Source organism: Thermobia domestica, chromosome 12 (assembly GCF_964235325.1).
Source record: "Thermobia domestica chromosome 12, izTheDome1.hap1.1, whole genome shotgun sequence".
In the NCBI taxonomy this organism is placed as follows: Eukaryota; Metazoa; Arthropoda; class Insecta; order Zygentoma; family Lepismatidae; genus Thermobia; species Thermobia domestica.
Window position 1 is genome coordinate 41,183,129 of NC_137465.1, and position 24,320 is coordinate 41,207,448.

General features: G+C 39.2%; 1 protein-coding gene across 4 annotated transcripts in view; it reads left to right on the forward strand.

Moving 5' to 3' along the window:
- LOC145666425 (uncharacterized) overlaps positions 1–6,177 on the forward strand; it is a 32,908-nt gene extending 26,731 nt beyond the window's left edge. For 3 of the 4 annotated variants that reach the window (XM_081733640.1, XM_081733641.1, XM_081733642.1), the window contains one exon: positions 5,651–6,177. In XM_081733640.1, coding sequence (XP_081589766.1) covers positions 5,651–5,780 — 130 coding nt within the window. In that variant the 3' untranslated portion in view covers positions 5,781–6,177. Of the gene's footprint in view, positions 1–2,526; positions 2,616–5,650 lie in introns of all 4 variants that reach the window. The other variant, XR_014127743.1, reaches the window with a different exon arrangement.
- The last annotated feature ends 18,143 nt before the right edge of the window (positions 6,178–24,320 follow it).

The following is a 24,320-nucleotide window of genomic DNA, read 5'->3' on the forward strand; positions in this document are numbered from 1 at the left end:
GAATCATCTTTGAAAAAGACTTACGTTGATAGCGCGTACAGCAAAACTATTGACGATATCCGTAAAAGTGTTGCTGACAAAAATATATGAATTTCAATTGATGAAACTTGCGATATTCTAGGACGTTCCATTGCCAACATTGTAATTGGAACTTTGGGAGGGGAAGAAGGCACACAAACATTTTTGATTGCATCAGAAGTTCTGGAAAAAGTAAATGGTACGGCAATTAAACAGGTTTTTACAAAATCGCTGAGTATTCTGTGGCCAGAATGTGTAAAATACGATAAGGTTCTTTTTGTCACAGACGGAGCTGCATACATGAAAAGTGCAGCAAAAGCCCTTAAGGTTCTATTCCCACGTATGCTGCATGTCACCTGTCTGGCACACGCGCTACCTACACCCTCCATTCCAAAAGAAACCGAATTTTTGAAAACAAATAGTACCACTAGTGCCATCTGTTGTAATATTTTACCGGTAGATGGCGTAGTCCCTCATTGACAACTGGTATAAATGTCATGACATTTGGATGCACGGCAACAAAGTTATTGCGTTTCAACTGTCAGTGTGTTGTGTACATCGGTCGGAAAATGAGTTTCAAACAACGAGCTGCAATTGAGTTTTGTGTTAAACTGGGTAAAACTTTTAGTGAAACGCACCAAATGCTACAAAATGCATATGGTGATGAGTGTCTATCCCGTACGCAAGTTTACGAGTGGTTCAGGCGATTCAAATCGGGTAGAGAGACGCTGGATGATAACGAAAGATCAGGCCGTCCCAGAACCGGATTATCGGAAGAAAACATCGAAAAAGTGCGTGAATTCATCAAACATAACAAAAAATCATCGGTGAAAGTTATTGAAATGGAAATAGGCATTCCTCAAACAACCGCATACCGCATTTTGACCGAAGTTTTGGGCCTTAAGAAGGTTAATTCGCGGTTTGTACCACACAAACTCACCGAAGACCAAAAAGTTGATCGAATTGCGCATTGCAAAGACATCGTTAAAAGTGCTCGGCAGGATCGAAACTTCTTGAAATCGATTGTAACTGGTGACGAGACGTGGTGTTTTGAATATGAGCCCGAAACAAAGCGGCAAAGTGCTGAATGGAGAGCGCCGGATGAAGGAACACCCAAAAAAAGTCGCTTGGTGAAGTCAAAAGTTAAGGTGATGCTGATTTGTTTTCACGATTCAAAAGGAATTATCCACAAAGAATTTGTTCAGCCCGGCCAGACAGTCACTGGAGAGTTTTACTTGGGCGTCATGAAGCGTTTGCTGGCAAGAATTCGTCGTATTCGGGCCGAATATCGCGAAATCGGCAGTTGGACTCTTTTGGACGATAATGCACCATCACATCGTTCGCGACTTGTAACTGAATTTTTGGTCAAAAATCACATTATTCGGTTGCATCATCCGCCCTATTCACCAGATCTCGCTCCGTGCGATTTCTATCTGTTCCCGAAACTGCATTTGGCGATGAAAGGAAAGTGGCACGCATCGATTGATGCCATTGAGAAGGCGACGACCGCCGTCCTAAAGACCATTCCAATAAAGGACATGGAGAAGTCGTTTGACAACTTGTTGGAGCGTGCAAATATGTGTATCGATGCAGAAGGGGAATACATTGATTAATAAAAATGATTTGTTCCAAAATGTACATTGCTTTTTTGTTTTTTTAAAACGTTCGGTTTCTTTTGGAATGGAGGGTGTAGAATTGCAGAGGAAGTTCGTTCTCATTTTCCTGACGACCTTCTTGTGTCAAATGTGGAAAAGGAATTTCTGAAAGCTCCCTCACGAACAAGCGAGTTTCGCAAATTAGCCCCTGAATTTCCGCTTCCACCACAGCTTGTCTTAACGAGATGGGGTACATGGATTACAGCTGTTCTCTATTATGCTAACAACTTTGAACCCATCAAAAGAATCATTTATACTTTTGATGAGGATGATGCGTCTTCAATTAAGGTTGCTCAAAATTTGCTTAAGAAGAATTCCTTGAAAACGGACTTAGTCTTCATTGCAACACATTTTGCAAAGTTACCAGATGCTATTGCCAAGCTTTAAATAAAAATTAAAAAAAAACTCGCTAGTTCTCTGAAAATCTTCAGTGATACTCTCAATGATCTGAGTGTTGTACCTGGTGACAACGGCAAGTATATTCGGCGTAAGTGTGATCGTGTTGTAAGTGCTAATCCAGATTTGGAAAAATTGAAGGACATCGCTAGTGTTATGGAAGGTGATGCTGATACAACTGTTGACAGTGACATGGATCCTTCCCAAATTACATGTTTCAAGTATGCTCCAGTGACATCTGTAGATGTGGAAAGATCATTTTCACATCTAAAGCGAATTCTTTCTGACAGGAGACAAAGTCTTTCCTTTGAAAATCTTAAAAAGATGTTAATAATTTCGGAGAACAAAAATATGAAAAACCTTTCGTAAGTGAAAATAAACTGCTATTGTAGTGTATGTGCTTTGAATGTTTGTGCTAATGTAACCGCGTGTGAATAAAATGTGATAGTGTTTTTAGGTTATTTCATTGTTACTACTGAAGAATGGCGAATGGATTGTTAGATGTCGTCCCTTCACGGGTTCCGCAAGTTTCCAGAATTTTAAGTAGTAAGTACAAAGTGCAAAATGAAATATTTTATTGGATTAGTAAACGAATTATAGCCTATTATAGCTTTTACATATTTTAGTATCTAATTTTTCCCGCAAAGTTCGTGATTGCTCGTTTAGTTTATTTTGCCATTTTACCTGCCATTTTTGGATGTTTATTTTGCAATTTTGCCAGCCGTTTTCGGGCTTTTATTTCGCCATTAATTCCGGGCTTTACATATAATACATGAACTGTTGCTGTATGAGTTTGAATTCCGCCATAACGCTGCGGTAGCAGTTCAAAACATTTGTCATGCGAAAGGGAAAGATGCAATGAACCACAGCACAGGGACTTGTTAATTCCAGAAATTTCGTGCAGGTTGTAAAAAATACCGAAGATTAGCCCGAGTCAGGTCGTCCCAGGTAATAGATTCTAAGGTCATACGACATACAATTGAGAAAAATCCATCCACAACACACGACGATCGTTAAACCAACTCGGCCAGCCGTTCGCAGCCCACTAGCGCTTCACCTTCATGAACTCGAGAGAAACAAAAGTAGCTACTATATTGTGTCATCTAAGTTGACCCCAGCTTAGGCTCAGAAGAGAGTGAATGTGTGCCGAAACCGTAGGAAAATCCGCATGATGTGAGTTTGCTGAAAGGATTGTCACATGTTACGCGAAGTATCTGTTTATCCGAAATCCGAATGGGCAAACACTAACTTCCAGAAGTGGTCGCCAAACAGGATCGTTTCGAGCATAAAAGTCATGCCCTGTGTGTAGTGGAACTACAAGGGATAATTCACTTGAGTTCTTTTTTAACGGTCGTACCATCAATGCCGACCTTTAGTCCAAACGGTTGGAGCGGATGTACTACACTTAAGATATTCTGCATTGTGAACTGAAAGCACGCCCTCCTGCAACACGCTAACGTAAAACCACATTCGGCTCGAAAGAGTAACAAACAATTCAGGAACTTGAATAACATCGAACTGATGCCACACTCGGGATATAGTCCTGACTTTGTCCCTACAGATTACTACTTATTTCGATCTATGACGCACTTCCTGAAATTACGACGCTTCACCAACCAGCAGGAGGCGGAAACAGCAGTGGTTGACTTCTTTGCCTCTAAGGATAAGACGTAGTATCTAGGGACTGGCAAGAAGGTGGCAGTAGACAGTCCAACGCGAGGGGTTATACTTTGAATTCTACTGCAATAAATATAAGTAAGTTGTGTACCAGAATATTGCAAGACTTATAACTTCACTGGTGTATAAAAAGTTGGTCTTGACATGGATTAGGTCAGCCTTGCTCATTTAATGGTCCTTCAAAATTGCCTAATACCTACACATCACTTGCTAAAAAGATGGTGTAAGTCTCTGACTCACCTTTTTTTTTAAATAATAATAATAATAATAATAATAATAAACTATTCTGCTGCCATCTTTCTATGTTACAGAGGAAGATGATGTGAGACTAAACAAAATAATTTGGTTTTTAAAAAACGCAACAAAATCAAGTCAGAATTAATTTCACGCATTTTTGCACTAAGCGGGCTAGGAAGTAAAATGCCAAACTGCCGAATTTTCGTTGATAATTATTCTGTAAAGTAGTTTCCTGAACCGGACTCTTCTCATGCAGGGTCATCTTGAACCAGACTTTTTTTTTTTTTTTTTTGACAAACCTATGATGTGACGCAATTTTCGTGACTAGTTCCGTTACACACCAACATATGACAGCGCAGGGCTGCACGCACAGGCACAAAGAGCACGGACTTTCATAAGTCAGTGTACCAAGAGTCATCGTCCTGTGTACATCGCGAGCTGTGCAGCTGGTGCTGATCTGACCACGTTAGTTATCACGTCTGCGATTTCACAATGGACAGTAAGTTAGAACAACGAGCAAACATGTAATTCTATGTGAAACTGGGCAAATCCATCGGAAAACAATCCACAACATTGCTGCTATTGTTAGTGTGTAATTTGTAACAGTGGAGGCAATCCTTACGTATGATTTGAACATGTGCCATGATGGTGGTGCCAAGCTTGTCTCCAGGCTGCTGACTCGAGCAGACGGAACGCCGCGTCGAAATCTGCCAAGAACACCGTCCGCGTGCCATGGGGTGTACGGGTACGACCATGAGACAAAGCACCAGTCTTAACAGTGGAAAATACGATCATCTTCACGACTGAAAAGGCAAGACAGGTCCGCAGCTCGACCAAGTGTATACTCATAGTCTTTTTCGACATTCGCGGTATTGTGCATCATGAATTCGTCCCCAGGAGCCAGACCATCGATAGCGAGTTCTACTGCCAGGTTTTAAGGCGTCTGAGGGAAGACATTCAGTGAAAGCGACCGGGTCTTTGGCATGCAAAAAACTGGCTGCTCCACAACAACAATGCACCCTGTCATCGTGCTCTCCTCATGCGTGAGTTTCTCACCAGAAACAAGATTATAGCACTTCTGCATCCACCCTATTCGCCAGATTTGGCTCCTGTGGACTTCCGCATCTTCCCGAATCTGAAGTTCTAGCTGAAAGGTCGGCGTTTGGACACCATTGTGGAGGTCCAGCGCGAATCGCAGAAGGTGCTAGGCATGCTTCGGAAAGAAGACTTCCAAGACATATTCCAGCAGCAGTAGAGACGCTGGAAACACTGTATTGCTGTACAAGGTGACTGTTTTGAAGATGATAGTGTGTAAACGTAGATAAAGTACTTTCTTGTAAACAGAATTAGTCTCGAAACTTTTTGATACCACCTCGCAATCACCGCTTCGTAAATTTTTACAATTTTTGTATCCATTTCAAACGATATCGAGTATTTGTCTCGGCAAGGATAAAATAGAACCCCACGTTGTGTGAACCATTAAAAGCATGCACATAGCTAAAGATAGACGACGATTGATGCCATCCGATAGAAAGTTTCGTAAATAGCATTTTTTAGTGAATTCAATATACTTCTTATATTCAACAAGTTCCCTAAAAATATATATCTTATGTAATAAATTATTACAAATTTTCTGAAGGTATAGTAACAAAATTTATAAATTTCAGGCGTAGCTGGGACAAATTTTTAGTGTCCAATGACGCTGTTATGGCATCAGCTATTCCTCTTGGCTGGGTGATTCCTGTTCCTCCATCTTCTGACTGTTGGAACAAATTCATTCAAAGTAGCAAGGATTAGATCTAGTCGATTGCAAGCTTCTCCCATGGAAGAGCAAAATCAGATTGCAAACCGTGCTATACATGTACACAAGCTTTGTTTCTCATGATTTAATGACATTTCATTATACGTAATGCGTTAGTTAATGTTGAGTAGGTAGTTAAATATATTATTTTTCCTGTCAGTTATTGTAATTTGTGTAGAAATAAAATGTTTTGAATGATCACATGTATAAATGTTTATGGTAAACAAATTAATATAAAAACTCAAGTGATCAAAAAACTCATTTTTTTACGTGAATAAAATTGATACAACCTTATTTGTATGTATTAACATATTTTGTTTATTCTGTTAAACTTGTGCTGATGTTACTTTTGTAAAACACTCCACATAATGTATAAATTTGGCTTATAAATGATTTAAATCTTTTATTTGCCCTAATCCTAGTGATATAGGGTGTCACTAGGCAATCTAGGTCTTCAGCTACCGTAACAGAAATCTTTAACTATATGTTTGTGTATGTAGTTGCTTTCGAAACGTAATTAGGGATATTATACTCTTTTGATGTTCTATATGAAAAGAAACGCTTGTGTTTATTTATAATTTTTCAAAATGAGACAAATCATGCATGGTGTGTAGGTGTGAAAATTTTCTTCGATAATTTTCAGTGAATATAGATAAGGGTAAATGGGTATGTATTCATATTGAAAATGAAACACTTCTTTCCATGTGACAACCGTTAGACCTGGAAAAATGTACGGTTATTTGGTGAGTTAGAAACGAGAGGATTGGGTCAGTTGTTTTTAATTGCCGAGGTGTGTTTCCATTTAAATAAATATTTTATAACACACACAATTTTCCATTTACAAATAAAAATACTGTCCTGCATTTCATATATACTATTTTTAAGGATTTCATCAGTTAGTAAACTTGATTTGACAACAACGATAACAATTAAACCGTCACATCAAGACACATGGGATTCGAAATTTTGCTCGATATATCGAATTGATAAGGGAAGGCCTGAAGTGCTTTCAAACTAGTCCGGATGTGTTGATCTGAAATTTGATCTACAAACTCTTCCTTCTCCATATATACATTTCCTGTAGCCATACGTTTCACATTTATGGAAGTTCTTTAATATCACCGTCGACAGTGTCTACAGACCAGTTCGCACTTTTGTAGTGACTTCACCATCATCGTGAAAATGTCTTCCCGTTAGTTGACTCTTCAAATTTGGATAGAGATAGAAAGCGGAATGCACTAGGTCGATGAGCACCGTGGATGGGACAAAGTTACAACGATGAATAAAACTCACTCACTCCCCCAGCATGGTGTATAGGCTCATCGTTAGCTCCAACATACTTTTTAATGTCAAATCCCGTCTATGTTCCTTAAGAGCGTCCTACAAATTCTGTAGCAAATCTTTGTAGTATGCTTCTGCTTTCGTAGACCTGTCGTAAAAGTGTTCAGCTAGTATCACAACTTCGTGGCTTCAAAACAAGACAAATTGACCTTAGTAGCTAGAGGTGGGTGTTGAGATACTTTTCTATGTTGTGCTCACTTCTTTCATTTTAGAATTTATACATATGCACACTTAGACTTTATCTGTGGTAACTACTCTGTTAAGAAGTCCTTCTCTTTAGCGTCCCTTTCAGCACTGAGACCATATGAGACGTGGATCTACAGTTTAATCTGAATCACAATAATACGTTCAACTGTAATAGCACACTTCATAACTAACCCGACACTTACTAAAACCAAAACCTTGTGTTAGCTATAGGCTCATTGTCAGAGGAAGCGTAAGATATGAAAAACTATTTACAAGGAAAATCTTCAAATAAAATTTGACATATTTCAGTTTTAACATCGTAGAAATTGAATTCATTTGTTTTTCCCATTTACTCCCTAGAAGTTCATACTAAATACATTGCCCACACAATTTAGTTTTCATGCTTTTTGATGGTTTTCAAATCAGCGAAAATAGATCAAGCTACTATGTAATAATCTAGTTCGTTGGTCAGAGTTGTGTCGTCTTCCATAAGAGCTTGATCTCATCCACAACTTGTTGACAGTCTTTATCGATCGAAGAGCTTTACAGTGCATTTTGTTCGAGTTATATTCATACTCAAGGATAAAGTGTCTGATACAATTATTATTTTTTTTTCGTGGATTTAACAGAAATTCACATTCAGAAGCGAAATCACATGAAGGACCACAAGGTAATTTGAGATGTGAATATCTACTTCCATCGGAAATCGAAGGGATCTCCCGCATTGAAGGCAAGAATGCTAAGCATTTGATCAAATCTGATTGAATGGTTAAATTTGATAACAAATATCTAAAAGAAACATAGTTAACTGTCTCTACGCGCATCACCAAAATTTTTACTAACAAAGTGTTTTGCGTGATTTTCTTAGGAAATTCATTCATAGTAATTTTCAGTTCACCCTGGAAATGGCGAATTATAAGACCTTTCAATTTGTGTCGTATTTTTCGGGGGGAAAATAAGGGCTCTTTAATTGGAAGTGATGAACAAATCTACAAATCACACTATTACGCAAATGCATATCTGTCTAATACTTATGCATCATCTTCATATTCATCAGGGAGGAAAATACAGAACTATCAGATTGTAAGTACAAATAAAATATCATGTCTTAAAAAAGAATTTAAAATAAAACTACAAACCTTTGTCGCTTATTATATCTCTGTTTTCACAAGCAGTAAGTGCAGATTTTATTATTTCTTGCAAAATTAAATTGTTCAGTTGTTCTCCTGTTCATTGTTCTTTGCCTTGTATAAAGGTAATCAAGAAAGTTCTGTTGCTTTTTCACTCACCACCCTCGGACATCGATATGTCACGTAAGACGTACCTGGAAGATCAAAAATAGCCCCCATCAGCATCGACGAACTTCTGCCAACGTTCTGAAAGGCCATGGATTCCATCGCGGTAGAACATGGTGGGCAGTGAAGCGAAGAAGGTATCAAGTGCATTTTGCACCTCAACTAGGGATTTGAACTGGCGGCCTCTAAGGTGATTGTCCAAGGAATGGAACAGGTGATAATCGGACGGTGCAATATCCGGGGAGTATGACGAATGCAATAGTGTTTCGCATTCAAGGCGTTGAGTGGTGCGTCCCAGGTCATTTTAGCTACGTGAGGCTTAGCGTTGTCCTGTAACAGGAGGATCCCTTTGCAATTCAGAAGTGCTGGCTCCAGAATTTTTAGTTTTTCTTGAACACGGCTTAAAATGCTAACAGTACACAGTTGCATTGATGCTATGACCAGCTGGTAGCACTTCTCGATGCACGATACCGCGAGCAGTCCACCAAACACATAGGAGAACCTTCTGGTGAAGTACTGGTTTGGGCTGTTTTGGAACCGATTCATGGGATGCTAACCAATTATGACGGCGCCGTGGAGCTTCGTAAAAGACTCACTTCCCATCACATGTCAACATTCTGTCCAGAAATGACTCCTTCCTCAGACGAAACAGCTAAAAAACAAGAGGTGTCTGCTTGCGTTGCGTTCTGGCTCGGAGTCAAATCATGTGGGACCCATCGACCCACACGATTACGCCGACATGTACTTCCCAAGATGATAGAGGTGCTGCCGAATGGTTTCTCCTCTCACACTGAATTGCAGTCCCAGTTCCTCACATGTCTGGTCACTGTTCGCTTCAATTCCTGCCTGCAGATCTTTATTTTATACATGTGTTGGTCTTCCGGCACGTGGTGCGTCTTCGAATGTTTCGTTACCGTCCGTAAACTTGTTAAACCACAGCTCCACTGTCCGCATAGTCACGACACCCTTACCAAAGGATTGGCATATCTTCCGCCTCGCTGCAGCGGTGTTTGACCCCAGTGTGAACTCGTACAGCATACACGCCCTTATGACGCTCTGTGGAGGTTCCATGTTCACTCTGTCCTTACGTAAGTTCATGGTGTAACTTAACTGCCACGACCAGATAGTATGTCGGATATACCCACACCAGCAATTGGCCTTCGGCTTATCTCCATTCGCATTCAACTTACGGTGTGAGGGCCAATTGAATACAGACCTCCACAAAAAGCGACAGAACTTCCTCGGTCACTTTTTTTAGAAACTATGTTTGCTAATTAAGTAACTTTTGCCTTTAACATTGGTCGTCAGAGATGGACGAACATATCAAGAAATACGAAATAAAAAGATAAAAGTTACTTTTAACTTTTGGTATATGAAAAAAAAAGTTACTTTTAAGTTTTGGTATATGAAAACTCCAATAAGTTTACCGTAACTGTAACATATCATAGGGGGAAAAATCTCACAAGCGCAGGTCACAAACTGGCTCTGCTGAGATCCCAACGAGACAATTGTGTTTGTATTTGATGTTATAACTAGATGAATCCCAAAGTTATACGTGCCACCGATCGGGATATCGTGAGTTAGAACATGCGCTATGTACCAAGTCACTGGTCACCCCACAACTTTCGGAATGAAGCAAATCAGGACGTACCTAATATCGGATAGGACTCCCTTTGGCCTGGGTCACAGCATATATCACATGAGGAAGGCTTTTCACCAGTTGCTGATAGGTATCAGGTGGGATGGTAGCCCACTCTTCCTGCAAGGCGGTTCCAAGTACGGCAGGCAAATTTGGACGAGTTGGTCTGGACCTTAAACGCCGCTCCAATTCATCCCACAGATGTTCCACGGGGTTAAAATCAGGTGATTGAGCAGGCCACTGGAGTCGTCGCACATTGTTCTCGTCATATCACGGCATTACATTGGCAGCTTTATAGCAGTGGGCATCATCATCCTAATAGTAACATGGGTTCATTCCAAAGAATTTCCAGAATGTGGGAAGCACTGAATTATCCAAAATGTCCAGATAATTTGCACTCGTCATGTTACGGGGCACAACAACAAGCGGGCCTAGGCCGAACCAACAAAATGCACCCCACACCATTACATCACCACCAAGTTTCACTGTTGGCACAATGCAGTCTGGTAAGAAGCGTTCTCCGGGTTGTCCCCACACCCTACCATCTGACATGAAACACATGTGGCGTGATTCATCACTCCATAACACATGTTTCCATTGGTCTAGGGTCTAAAATCGATGAGCCTTAAACTATACCAACCTCCTGGTTTTATTCGTTGGAGTGATGAGTGGCTTGTGGGCAGCTACTCTACCATGGAAACGAAGTGCATACAGTTCTGTTCTGACAGTGTTCAGTGAAACATGTGCCCAATGCAGTGTGGAACTCGTGCTGGATGGCAGTGCAGTTTGACGGCGATTGCTGGATACCGCTCGTTTCAGAACTCTCCCGTCCTTGTCCATCAATTTCTTGGGTCTTCTGGGCCGTTTCGAGACACTGGTGACACTGTGACGTTTCCATTTCAGGATTACATCATCCACCATTGATTTTTGGTGGCATAGGACACGATTCGAACTCATCAGATCTGGATCAAACTTGGCACGGTGGTAGACCTTGACATGCTATACAAGCTTGGATTCCTAGGTTAAACGTGAAATCAAAAGGATTTTTTTTTTTACGACAAGTGCATAAATTTACTAGTCTATAACATAAATCTGAAGAAAGGAAAATATTTCTGTTTTAACTTCGATAGTTATGCCCTATAGGCAAATGATGATAGATGATTAATGGAAATGACGATTTTGAAAGGAACTGATGGAATGGTAATGTAGGAGGAAACGGGGGAGGTTCGAGAAAATCCACACAGACATGATCTTGTCCATCACAACGGAAACTATAGTGTATCTTAGAAAGAGTTAACGGCATGAATTTCGAATGCCTACCAAATTGCAGTATAAGTATTATCTAGATTAATGAAAAAATAGGAATAATCCCCCCCACCCCCAAAAAAAATGAATCAAAAGATTGCGATCTTGATCAATAATTAGTTTTTGAATTAGAGGGTACATTTTTGAACAGCCTTTAAATCGAGTTTTCGTACTTTTTTGCAGAATAAGCATATCATACTGAGTTAAGTGATAGTTTGGTTTTGGCTACACTATATGTAGTTCTTCAGATATAAGGCCTACAAGAAAATTTTTGATTGAAATATACAGAATCTTTTGACGCATTTTTGGATCAGGGGGCCACAAAATCGAACGGCCCTTAAATCGATTTTTTAACGGAATAAGCATATCATACTGACAAGCTACCATTCTAGTCGAGTCAAAATACGGTTTGACCTGGGCAAAATAGCAACCTTTAGTTTTACACCTGTATTTTGTTTAGGTACCATACCTGATGAAAATATCCAAAATCGGACCACGGGAAGACCCCCAAAAACGGTTTTCAAAATGGCGGACAATGGTTTTTCGAAAAAATCGTAGACTACGTTGGCGGCTCTAGTAGCCCTCTTAATTGACAGATACATAAATGATACCTCCTTGAAACGGTCATAGACCACAAATTCCAACGAAGTGACTTTTGTACCCATCATGCCCAATCCGTAGAAGAAGAAGAATAAGAAAGTCGATTTTTTGTTTTTTTAATTGATATTTCTTGGACCCTGGGAATACTGTACACCCTCATACGCCGGCAGAAAAATTCCTACGCGTAGACCAGACATTGGTAACAATAATATTATAAAATGAAGGGCGTAGGTTCAACAGTAAGGGAGATAAAAATTCGGAACCGCGGACCAAGGAGGGTCACTCTGTGTATTTTTTTTACTGTGGTCTAACTTCTGTTTCTTAGATCTAGCATCCTCCCTAATTGTCACAGAGACATGAAGCATACAGCGTTGGAAACCTTATGGAACCACCTTGCCAACGACGTATAGTTTGTGCCCCCTGTTCCCAACCTGTAGGAAAAGAAGAAGAAGAATCCTTTAAAAAATTGGGAAAATCTACACTTTTACCTTTCTTGTGCTCTGGCAACCCTGATAATCGTTTTACGCATGAAAAAATCTTGTTTCTTTCTTTAAATCAAAGGTCGCTTTAATATAAGTACTATACATAAAACAAAAATATTCTTAAGCAAAAGAATGGGAATAACGAAAGACTTTGGGAGGCAAATTACACATCTACATCGTCATCGCCTACGCTAACACTGTCCTCACCATATTCATTTAAAAAGTTAAAACATTCAGTTTCTTGGCACACACCACAAGCAATAGTATATGGAAGGGCATGCTTTCTTCAAGTACAATACGTTCTTGCACACCCGGTAGCGCAGTTGCAATGAACAATAGTGAGCAAATTCCATACCCATCAAACACGATGGTTGATGTGCCATATTTACGAACCGTATACTCAACAAATGATGCAGCGATATTGTCGTACGAACTGCCTTTACACCATGGTAGTCTATGTAACAGATCCTCCGTCTAAGACATACAGAATATTGTCTGGCTCCGTTTCCTCAAACTGTGCGGTCTGCTGCTTGCTGAACTCTAGTATCGCATAGGCCAGTGGGGCTTTGTCTGCCTTACGCATCATGCTGGGTGACTCAAATAAAGCTGGTGGGTAGGCATATAATTCATGCGCTAAGGTCTCCTCTAAAGATGTGCTGCCTGCATTAGCGACAACTAACAGTCTCTGAAACAAAAGATTCGAATCGACGGAGATATCGCTGCTGATTTTAACACTACTCGGGAATGCTAGAGTTTTGACTTTATCTGCACGTTTCCACTTCACAGTAAACAGGTCTTTGCCAGATAGTTTCTTCGCAAGCTCTTCTCCAACTGAAAATAAATTGTGGACGTTGACCGAGGAATCCGCTGTGACGCCAGTGGCAATGTTTCTCAACGATTTGTCTCCGTCAAGTGGTGAAATGAGCTGCAGTCCTGCAAGTATGCGACGTGTGTCACTAATATCACTGACATTCTTGACGTTTCGGCTTCTTTATGTTGTTCGCTAGTGACATATGCTGTATGAGTAAGAGTTTGCATTGCCAGATTGTACTCGGAGCATTCTGGCATTGAGAGCACCCACAAAAATCTTTGCATCTCCGACATTCCACTCCCAAGGGTTAGACCTTCAGTGGATTTTCGCGATCTCATCACAACCTGCTCTATGACTAGATCAGAGGACAACCCAGCCCAATAACGGTTGCTTCTTCTAATAACTCCGAACCCATTTTGTGTGTTCCGTTGTCGGTCTCCAGAAAAACATTCTCCACAAGCAATGCGCTTAATGCGAGGTCAACCATCATGTGCGTACAGAAGGCTCTTGCTACGGACTTGCCACTTAACATATGTACAACCGAATTTTCTCCATAAACCTCATGCAAGACTTCACGTAAGCCTGAACCATCCATCAGGAAACCAGTTGCTCCTAGAAGGGTCATCAGAATATTAAATGAGCCCAACAGGAGAACCGTGTCCTTAATACTGGTGTTATGTACTCTGTCATCCAGGATACGTGAAGCTTTCCAAAACAGTGGTTATCTAAGGTGATGATTGGTGTAACTTTATATTTTCTCGAAAGATTATTCAGGTACACTAAAGTGGAATAGATGCATGACATTTCAGATGGATGGAGGTGAATAATCGGTAAGCAGAACAGTGGATTTCCCTGAATGATGAAGAGATGCATCTGCATGAATGGCCTGCGCCATTCCTGACCAGTTTGGTGTGCGTGACGGAAAGTGCCAGGAAAGTTTCCACAAAATATCCAGGGAGTTTTCGTTCGGTGATGGTGCTGTTACCAGTTCACAGTTGACCTTTTCAAGAATAGCCCCGGCTTCAATGTATGCGTGAATGGGAACACTGGCAAGAGACTTCACATCAGCATCAGAGACGGGCTTCCGAAGAATGGTTAGACTGGTAGTAATGGGTGGAGTAATGGCCGCCAACATTTCCATACCATGGAATGTGCCTAAACCACTCAGCGTTTGGAGATTATGGTCTACGTTTGGAGACTCTGCCAAGAGGTGAGTCTGGTCTGCTGGCATTTCGATCACACGATTACCAAATGTACTTGCAGCACAGCGTTCAAACCGCTGCACTTCCGTGTATGAAGAGCAAAATCCCAGGTGATGCAGCGTGTCAATCAGGTGTTTCGATCGATAGTGGTGGTGCAGCTGCACAGCAACACCTAACTGCAGAGGAGCTAACATATCTCTAGGTGTTGCTGCTTGCATCAAACACTGGCCAATCGATGCTATTTTGGTTTCATTGTCCTTTCCGGCAAAAAGTGTGGCATAGAATAGTTTAAGGCTAGGTACTGAAGGAATTCCTGAATGGTCAAGTCGCTGGGTGAAGGATATGTATCACTTCCAGTTTGTAGTTTGGATTTTATGTCGCTTTTCATCAGTCGAGCTACGGTTTCTATTATTCTATTTTTTCCTTTTCTTCATCATACTCTCGTGGTAAATCACGACATGCCCGTAGAATGTGATTGGCAGTTTCTCGAAGTCGTTTTTTTCCGCTGTCACTAGAAATTATAATTTTTTCACCGAAGTACTCCATTAGTTGACGCATCATGTGCCGTCTGTCATATGCAATGTAATCAGTCCCTGCAAGAATGTGCCCATTTTTGTAACAAGTTCTCCCACAGTTAGTTGCTCATCATCGTGCTCTTCCAAATAACTACAGATGCGCTGAAATGCTCGGATTCTCTCCATCATTTGTAGATCGGCCAGCCCGGAATTTTTTTGACGCTGACTGATTATCGCTGCAGTATTGTTGAGGAATTGCTTTACCTGTTCGAAAGTTGATACTACATGATCTGTGATAGACACAATCTCCTGCATGAAGATCAGATGAGAAGTACTCAATTCGACATTGGACAGTTTGTGACCCGGTATCGTTTCGTTTATTGCAACACTTTAAAATGCTGTGTGGCAATGCTTGTGTTTTCACTCGCACATTTTCTGATTTCAACACGTGACGGTCATCAAATAAGACAGGCGTTCCGCAAAACAGGCAGTCACTGTTGCTCTTGAAGGACCCATCCGACGAGCGAGTAACTCGTTTTTGAATCGTCAATGACGTTTTTCTTTTTAGGGCAATCGCGATCTTTTTTATGGATATAACGTTTGCGACAAGAGACATGAACCACCATACTTGTAGCGGCGAGAATGTTACTACCACTGGCATTGTTCACTCCTTCGCCTCCCTTTTCTTGAAGTGTGATGAGGTTATCGTCAGGATCTAGGTTTCTGCAGATGATACACAAACGTGTAAGGGAATCAGCCATGATTCTTCAGTGCCTAGGTTCATGCAAGATTATGATATGTAGAAAAGCTTATGGAACCCCATTTCCAACGACGTATCGTTTGTGCCCCCTATACCCAACGATTATCAGGGTTGCCAGAGCCCAAGAAAGGTAAAAGTGTAGATTTTCCCAATTTTTAAAGGTTTCTTCTTCTTTTTCTACAGGTTGGGCACAGGGGGCACAAACTATACGTCGTTGGCAAGATGGTTCTATAAGGTTTCCAACGCTGTATGCTTCATGTCTCTGTGACAATTAGGGAGAATGCTAGATCTAAGAAACAGAAGTTAGACCACAGTAAAAAAATACACAGAGTGACCCTCCTTGGTCCGCGGTTCCGAATTTTTATCTCCCTTACTGTTGAACCTACGTCCTTCATTATTTTATATTATTGTTACCAATGTCTGGTCTACGCGTAGGAATTTTTCTGCCGGCGTATGAGGACGCACAGTGTTGCCAGGGTCCAAGAAATATCAATTTAAAAAAACAAAAATCGATTTTCTTCTTCTTCTTCTACGGGTTGGGCATGATGGGTACAAAAGTCACTTCGTTGGAATTTGTGGTCTATGAGCGTTCCAACGAGGTATCATTTATGTCTCTGTGTCAATTAAGAGGGTTACTAGAGCCGCCAACGTAAAGGTCTACGATTTTTTCGAAAAACGATGGTCCGCCATTTTGAAACCGTTTTTGGGGGTGTTCCCGTGGTCCGATTTTGTCGGATTTTGAATATGTTATTCAGTAGTAATTCCTGAATCGAAAACTGTTTAAAAAGCTTGTGTTGCAATTTTGCCCAGGTTGAGGGTAAATTGCTCTAGATTTCCTGGACTATTCTGTTTTGGTGAATTCAATTGTTAAAAATGATTGGTAACACTGATTCAGCATCAAGAGAAACAGAGGGTATTTAGTGGCAGTTGGCAGACTGTATACAGGGTTGGAAATAAGTGAGGGCAAAGTGCGAAAGTAAAACGTAGAAAATGTCTACAAATGCTATGTTAATTTTGAAACGAGTAGATGGATTGAGGTCAAATGTTGGATATGAGGAATGCATGTAGAATTCCACTGAATAGGCGTAATGTGAATCATGGGAGACATATGAAAAGTGCCATGTTGAAATTAGCGCAAGAATAATATACGGGAAAGTGATAATGTGGCATATGGCTCTTGATTCACATTGTCTACTGAAATCAATAGTGGCTAATACAGTTTGGGACCTCTGTAACAGAAGGCGCTCCACGCTATGGCAATGTACGAATACTGTCGTAAAGGTGACATGAAAGGGGAACTACTACAAACGTGAATGAGACCACTTGCCAGCCAACAAACGTCCCGATCCAGCCAATATCTGTTCATATGCTGGTAAAAGTGCAAATATGACCAAGGACAACCTGAAAGAGTTCATGACTGACGTTTTCTGGCCTTCTATAGAGCAGATAAAACTGCTGCTCTTCATTGATCCATGGAGAACCAATAAAGATGAAGAGTTGGTGCAGAAACTGGACAATGTTGAACTTACCCGACTCCTTATCTCTGATGGTTGCATGTCACTCATACAACCGCTGGATGTGTTGTTCTTCCGTCCGTATAAGAATTTCATAAAATATATAACAGCCACCGTTTTTCTGTCATCTGACTTCAAAACATGACATCGGGACAACTTCATTAACTTGCAACCACTCACCCACTTCCAGTTTACAGCACCAAGGTTCCAAGTTATGATTAGATATGCTTTCTACAAAACTGGATATTTGCAAACAGCACCTGGCACATTCATGACACCTGTCGACTTAATGCTTTAATTTCAATACTGGCGACAGCTGTAACGAGCCAGATTGTCCATCTTTATCGTTTTTCAAATGTGCCCACTGTTGTCTCCATTTTTGTATCAGCCACACAATCATTCTTTAAGTCCATAACAGTCGCAATTAAACAGAGGTCTCAAACTGTATTGGCCCCTATTGATGGTGTGAGTCGAGAATCGTATGTCATTTTACCCCTTTCCTGTATATTCTTCTACAAAAGACTATATTTTTGGACGACCAGTGTATTTCTTTTTAACTTTTATTCATGCAACGAAATTATTATTTTACTCAACTAAAAGCTATTTCTCTTTTGGTGAGAATTTCAATTCGTTCTGTGTATGCAGGTGTTCTTCAGTCGTTCTTATCGCTTCTCACGATAGAACAAAGAAGTTGTTGTTTTCCAATGCAACGCTCATCGTCTCAACAGAGCATTTCGTCGTAGCAAACTTATTTTTTCTTTCTGTAAAATAGTTTCCAACTTATAGTCTTCGTCACCATGACTGTTTTGCATATACGTTTTTCTTAATTACATTTATTAACATTGGGAATATTTTTGGATACGAAGTTGATATTGTGTGTGAATGATATTGTATTTATCGTGTTCTCATGCTTTCGCATTACGTCATCCGTCCTACCGTGAGAACAAATGTTCCTATCCTGCAGGAGTCGTAGGTGGGATGACTCATACACAAAATCACCATTGTTCGCTTCTTTCCACTGAACAGTTTTACCTATAGCAGTAGTGCCTAAAAATCTATAACCATAGGAAGAATTCATTAGTTAAGACTGCTACACTTTTTCAACTATTATTTTCGAAGCTTCTTTCCCACGGGATCAAATTAAATGTTGCCAGTATTATTTATTATAAAATAGACACATTGACAATGTCTATGAATGCGGCAAACATTAACATTCTCTTTATTATTTTACATAGTGCATTGTCAACCCTGAGTATCGAAACGGGTTATTCCCAAGTGCGAGCAGAGGCGAGAAGTTAGCAAGGAGAATCCGTTGTAGGGAGAGTGTGGAAAAGTTTGCTGGAGGAATAGGCAGTGCAAGACATCGTAAAGAAGGATAGTATGAAGTTTTTTTTTTTTTTTTTTTTTTTTTTTTTTTTTTTTTTTTTTTTTTTTTTTTTAGTGCTACATTAATATATTCAGGATGTGAAGCAAGATAACAAATACCTTTTGGAGATGTAACGTCTTTTAGGAATCAAGATACCTCAATCAGCAGTATTCCCCCCTTTTCCCCTCGTCATTATCACATAGTGAAAATCTTAGCATAATACGAAGAGTGAATATATAGTGCTAGTAATATTCAAACAAGGGCTATGTTTCTAGTGTTCATATAGAGTGTGTGCATATTTACATTTACCATGCAGTGTTAAAAGTTTATTCTTCATTTTGCTCATTTGATTGCCGTAGAGCAATTTCTTCTGTTTGAGCATTTAGCTCTGCCAAGTGAGAATTTTGTGTGTTGTTTATATATATATATATATATATATATATATATATATATATATATATATATATATTGTTCCGTACCCACATGTATCTATACTCAATAAATAGGAATTTACCTAAGTAAATATCACCATCTTCATTCATGTGTGTGTGAATTCCTGCGAGCAGACGGCTTGCCAGTTACGTGTATGTATGCGTGTGCATACGCAAAAGTAAGTATAACACAACCTAAGTCTCAAAAGCATCAACGTGGCTCATGTCAAATCACTGTTCACATTTCAACATTATCAATCTGCGCCCAACAGAATATGAGCCTGGACCAGGATTGTTATCAGCTGTTTTCTTAGGGAGTTCTTCGTGAGCCAGTACCCCAAGGGAAACGGTAGGTAGCAACGTTGTATCTTCGCATTTTGCCCTTACTTTTCTTCCACCCAGTATACGGTCTGCCACTAAATACCTTCTTTTTCTGTGCTTCATTTGGCGCTGAATCCAGTGCTAGCAATCATTTACAGCAATTGAATTCACCAAATCGGAATGTTACCTTGTGAGTTAAGTGATAATTTGGGTTTAGCTACATTATGTGTAGTTCTCTAGATATAAGGCCTACAACAAATTTTTTGACAAATATATTGGATCTATTGATTTTAAAAACTTCACAAAATAAACCGTTGGCTTCACATTTAACATTTCGGCCTGATCCGTTTGCACTGCTTTATAAAACTAATTTTAATCGAGGGAACTCGAAGAACCATTTAAAAGTATCAACCTTAATTTTCGATAATCTACAACGTATCTTGGTATTACAAATAGTAGGGATAAGGGGAATGTCAAATGTCAGTACACAGGCTATATTGAATGGTCAATATAAATCCCGAGAATACGAAAAAAATGTACTTTAAAGGAAACTACTGCAAAGAAAACTAATCAAGACGAGAAGTTTATTTCATACTGTTTATTTTCATTCACTTTATGACACACACTCACAATTCATCCAATACAAAGAACACTTAAATGCATTGCTGTAAATAATGATAAAACTCATATTGGAACAACAATATATATATATATTTCAAACAACTTTGCACATGGGTAGCTTAAAAACTATTTTAATCGTGCTTTATATAGAAATTTTACCTACTGTAAATTGATTTCGGTGTTATAGAAATTCCGAGAAATGTGAAAAAAAAAAAGTATAAGTGTGCAATGAAAAAAAGACGACGAATGTTGCAACTTCTAGTCCGTAGCAAAGGTCCAGCCAGTGATGGCAGAAAAGTTCAAATAAAGAGAGAATTACTTTTCTTGCAGGCCAAGACATTACTATTCTCATGTTTATTAGTGTTGTAATACACACACACCGATGCTCGACATCAACGCTTATATATCAACAGATCAATCAACTGACACACAATTTATACAGGAGAGATGCTAGCGCTCAAAATATTTTAATACAGGATACATGACAAACATGAGGCTACTCTATTGTGTTTCTTTTTCACTGAATACAGCACGGATATGGAAGGAAATATCTCATGGATCCGGAAACCTCATCACATATACTTTTCCTTTGTACTATATATGTAAAATTTTCTTGTTATTGAAGTAACATGCTTTGGAGAATCTGGGTTCTTAAAATTTTTCAATCCTCAATATCTGTACTGCGTTCCATCTTTCACACTCGAGCTTTTATTTTGTTACTCAGGGGATATTAATGTTCAATTCTTACCATCCAACAGCAAAAGACCGTATCTGCAGGTTTCGTCAAAATTGAGTTACCAACAACAGGCAAATCATATGGACAACATGGACCAATAATAACTGACAAAAGCAGAAAGCCGTATCTATAATACAGACAACGTTATCAGATACAAACCATACCGTATCCGTAAGTTTACGACTTTCAGCTCAACATAAAACCATTATTTTCTCAAAACCACTTTCTAAGCAGATGTAACCTCTTTTGGAATGCAGAACTATTGATTATAATATTGTATAAGAAGTAAGAATTTCAGACCAGGTTATACAAATTCAGCCATATATAAATTTCATGTTTGTGAAAATTCAAGCCAAAAAAGAGTAAATTACGTATATATTTTTTAAACAAAATTGTCTGGATAGGTACACCACTTACTACATAATTGTACTAGTTTAACCTGATGAAGTCTGTAACTGCACACCAGGTTAAAATATACAAGAAATAGAAAATTGTCCATATATATATGCACAATGCAAGAATTATCGGATTAAGCCTATCTGCAAACTATTTGTACAATATTTAGGTTACATAGTTCTATTCATTCAATCATCTATACTTTTTAAAATCTGTATGAATGTGATAAAGAAGCTTTCTAGTTCTTAAGAGGTATTCCGGGAATCACCTGTTCGACTGAAAAGACACCAGTAAAATTATTTAGGATACCGATTTCCGTAAATTAGTTTGACATTTTAATTTACAACGCTATCACCTCTTTTATTAAATATATCCTTTCTAATACTCTACTCTTTTAGCGTCATGCAGCAATGTTTTAGTTACAAAGTTCTCGCAATGTAGCCTTGTAGCAATGTTTATTAACCTGACTACTTACAATTAAGATTAGCGTGATAAACAGACTGAGACGTTGTCGTTAATTATTAGGATTTCACTAAACTTCTTTCTCAACACCTTATTCAAAGTATATTTATAACCTTCTACGTTTTGTTCAGATGAACTAATAAAGCAATATTGTATTTTGTAATTAAAATGTTTGTATTCTTTGTAGCATCTTAGTTATACGTTAATCTGACATTTCCAAGCTGTATCTGCACTTATTTCTTTTCTTTTAATGCCCCTTTTCACCTAGGAGTTCACGAAATGTCATACTACTCATCTCCCTCTAAACTCAAAGCCATTATAGTCTACTTCAGAAAGTATGTGCCTACGGACCTCATTTGTCTACCATGCGACACCTTACCACTACTGAAATCAAGTGAATATGAAGTCAGAACTCATGAGATGTCCTATTCTGCTCATATTGATATTGCAATTTTGTTGAAACATTTTATGTCTCTTCGATTTAAATAAGCGTTTTGCTCTTGGGTGTTCAAGTAAGCACTGATTACGCATCTTTGGGAAGGAATTGCGTTTTAGGTTCCGAAAATGGTGATATATATATACTGATCACTCCTAGTTCCAGTGATAATTATACGTCATTTCAAGTCATTATGGAGACCTTCTTCCGGTTTTATATGAAACGAAAGTGGGAAGCTAAATAAAATTTAAGACAGAAAAAACAAGCGGGGTATGCCACTGTATAATTGGGAATTTGATTGTGTTATAACATGATCATGAACCTATTAACGTGAAGGACGCCGCTTTCCAGTATCCATCGTTAAGTCGCTTTCATCGCATAGCTTCTCTGATATGTTCCTTTTTCCGCCCTGGAGGAAACGTAGGACAACTACATTGCTCGGCACTTGCACCTGAGGAATTTTCATTCAAAGAATCATTGATAAATGGCCAAATCTCATTGCCATGGTAACGACAGAAATAATACATGTAAAAGCCGTTAGAGCTGTCGAAGTTAACAATAATGAAAAGTACCAGAATTTTTTATATACAATAATGCACATAATACTAGGATAATTCTCAACCGTTACTCCGGTACACTGCGAACCGCTGTCAGTTCCTGTTATATCTAAAAGATATTGTGGATACAGTAATTCCGTGGCTATATGGTTAGCGTACCCGCCTTTTCAGTGCGGGAGACCAGGGTTCGGACCCCACGTTAGCTGAAGATCTACGACTCATATAGCCTCGGTGCCGAACAGGTTGCTAACCTTAAAATTAACGAAATCAATCGATACAAAAACCTAACAACCGCCAAAGTAATAGGATTTTCGCGCGAAACTCCAAAGAAGTTTTTGAAGTTGCTCCGATAATTCGAAGAGGGAGAGAAAAGAGTAATTAGAGTATTTAACAAAGCATAACAACAATCGGAAAAGAAATGAAATCTTTGAGTTTTACGTCCCACGGTTATGCCGGTCAGGCTAAGGGAGACGGTGATTATGAGAAATGAATGAAACGGTGGAATGAAGAAAGTGGGAGGAAACAGGAGAACACCGAGAAAACCCACGAGCACGGTGTTTGTCCACCACAAAGTTCACTTGGCGGGGGCTAGGATCGAACCCGGGACCCCAAGCACCAGAGGTGAACGCTCTACCACTGAGCCACCGCGGCCCCCACAATCGGAAAAGAGTATAAACAAGATGTGCTATACGGTGTAGTGAAATCCCTTAACAATGTTTTGTCTGCGCACATGGACAAAACAACACAAGAGTAGCTCGAAAACAATGTCTCCAAATCCACTAGCTGTGCGGATTGGTCGGCTGGAAGTCAAAGCCCTTATCCGCTTGTGGTATAATAGATAGGATGGGCTATGCTAAACGTCACCTCAATGTGCGAGCTTTGAAACAATCCTTTGCCCAAACTGTGATACGATTCTCTCTTCAAATGGTATGTGATTTCATAGTCACGTGGCCTGTCTGATTGCTACTTTATATTAAAAATGAGAGAGGCCATTTAAATAGTGTTATTGTTTCACACGTTTCTGTATTTAGTGAGTTACTGTAGTAAATTTCACTTCTCCAGTCTTTTTTATTTTTGTAGATACGAGCTTGTGTATTAGGGCAGAATTTGTGGCATTACTAAATATAACAATATAGAGGTCACTTTTTCCTTGGACACTTTTCTAGGTATCCATTGGAGTCCAACTTAGAGGGATTCACTGTAACGACACAAGAAGGATTCCGTAAGAACTTGAAATATGAAACTGAGAATACCGTGTACAGACTTTCTTTTCTAACACCAGAAGTTTTACATCATTGTAATCATGTTGAAGAGAACAACGAATTTAGTCAACAAATTAAAATAAGCAATTCTATGTAAAGCAATTCATTTTTGTTTTCACCGACTATTTGGTTCACTTGCGTAAATTACAAATCCTTTAGTTTTATTTTCACTATTCCATACAACAACTTTATTAGTACTGAAATCTTTGCATTTGATAACGTTATTGTAAACTATAATTTAAGTACGTAATTTCAAATAAAATATTATTTGGAAAAATAAGTGTTTTTAACACAAAAG